Raw genomic sequence first — 2035 nt, 5'->3', positions numbered from 1 at the left:
TTGTAGGAATATTAAATGGTATGGCTTCTTTGGAAAACAGTCTGGCACTTTCTTAAAATGCTAAAGATGTGCATTACTGAAGTGGCCTTGTTTGAGGAAATTTACTAGGTTTGTTGTCTCACACTAAGGAAAGCAAAGATGCAGACGCAGGAGGTGCGGGTTTAGGAGCACAAAGCTGAGTAGGTTAAAGAAGAGAAAATCCCCCCCTTGCAGGGGGAGGGGCATTCCAAATGGGTCTCCCCCTTTGCAGAGGGATGGGTTGGTTTCATAGAGGGGCTTGAGGAGGTGGTGTCTGATTTACATAGAGCCCAGAGGATTGGCTGGACCAGGTGTGCCATTTACATAGCCTGCAAAGAGGCTGGCTATCGCACTCTAATCTTTAATGTAGATGTGGTCTCCACCTGGCCGGCACCATAACACCTGCACACGTGGCAACAAGGAGAAGGGAAGAGAACTTCCATGTTGGATATACTGGCTTCTGGCATAACTGCTGGCATTCAACTATGCAAGCTTCCAGCTTGCTTACCTATGCTTGCAGCTTGATTTTTCAGGCTGTGTTTTGTTAGAAAATAAATGGTTTGGGGGCTGCTTTCTTAAGAGAAAATTCCACCGAGAACTTTTACTAACCATCTGAATTCCTTTTTAACTCCTATATCATCACCATATGAACCAGTAATTTTATTCCTACTTAAATACACAAGAGAAATGAGAACATGTTTACTAAAATTGGCATACAAATGTTCGTAACCTTATGGTAACCAAAAGTACATAACAACCATAATGTCCAGCTGGTGAATGGATAAACAAAAGGTGGGATATCATACAATAGAATATTATTTGGAAATGAAAAGGAATTCAGTGCTAAGACTTCAGCGTGGATGAACCTTAAACATGATGCTAAGTGAAAGAAGCCAGTCGGGAAAGAACACACGTTGTATGCTCAGTTTATATGAAGTGAATGAGCAAATGTGTTGAGACAGGAAGTAGACTAGTGGTTGCCTGAAGGCTGGTGAATTAGGCTAAAATGGGAAGTGACTGCTTATGTTTCTTCTTTGTCTTGATGATTGCACAACTCTGGCTATAGAAAAAGGTGATCGTATGCTCAGGTGGGTGAGTTGTGCGGTATGTGAATTACATCATAGTAAATCTAATATATCCTGCAATTCCTTGCAGGATTAAAAATGTCTTATTTTCGGCCGGGCGCGGTGGCTCACACCTGTAATCCCAGCACTTTGGGAGGCCGAGGTGGGCCGATCACAAGGTCAGGAGATCGAGACCATGTTGACCAACACAGTGAAACCCCATCTCTACTAAAATACAAAAAATTAGCCGGGCGAGGTGGCGGGTGCCTGTAGTCCCAGCTACTCCGGAGACTGAGGCAGGAGAATGGCGTGAACCCGGGAGGCGGAGCTTGCAGTGATCCGAGATCATGCCACTGCGCTGCAGCCTGGGCAACAGAGTGAGACTCTGTCTCAAAAAAACAAAAGTCTTATTTCCTGTGTGGATGGTTCCATGCAATGAATAAGTCGGAAATGATACCATGTTGTAATTATTCCACAGATACAACAACAAAACCTACGGAGTGGATGATATTGATTGGAAGCAGAATCCTGAAGACACATTTAACAGATCAGATGGCAGCAAAATCACCTATATAGACTACTACAGGCAGGTATGAAACTGTATTTCTTTAAATATATTTAAATTGTAAACCTTCATGTATTTCAGTTTATCTTATTTAGATACTTGAACATATTTGTCATATAAACATATGTATTTTCCTTTTAGAGGATTATAGCTTGACTGATCTATTATCCATGCATCCAAGTGCCTTGTATATAGGATAATGTCACATAACTAGAATGGTGCCAGTGTGACCGCTTCTTTCCCTTCTTTCAGTCTTTAAAGTGGCTACTATCGTACTCTTTATTTTTTATTTTTTGAGTTGTAGTCTTGTTCCGTCTCCCAGGCTGGAGTGCAGTGGCATGATCTCTGCTCACTGCCACCTCCACCTCCCAGGTTCAAGCAATTTTCC

General features: G+C 42.3%; 1 protein-coding gene across 1 annotated transcript in view; it reads left to right on the top strand.

Annotated features, from left to right (window-relative positions):
• PIWIL3 (piwi-like RNA-mediated gene silencing 3) overlaps positions 1-2035 on the top strand; it is a 51516-nt gene that overhangs the window by 15795 nt on the left and 33686 nt on the right. Inside the window, 1 exon segment of the mRNA XM_011956733.1 lies at positions 1561-1672. Within this exon segment, the coding sequence (XP_011812123.1) occupies positions 1561-1672 (112 nt within the window).

This window comes from Colobus angolensis, unplaced genomic scaffold, assembly GCF_000951035.1.
Source record: "Colobus angolensis palliatus isolate OR3802 unplaced genomic scaffold, Cang.pa_1.0 Scaffold423, whole genome shotgun sequence".
Classification (NCBI taxonomy): Eukaryota; Metazoa; Chordata; class Mammalia; order Primates; family Cercopithecidae; genus Colobus; species Colobus angolensis.
This window is presented reverse-complemented; position numbering and strand designations above follow the sequence as displayed.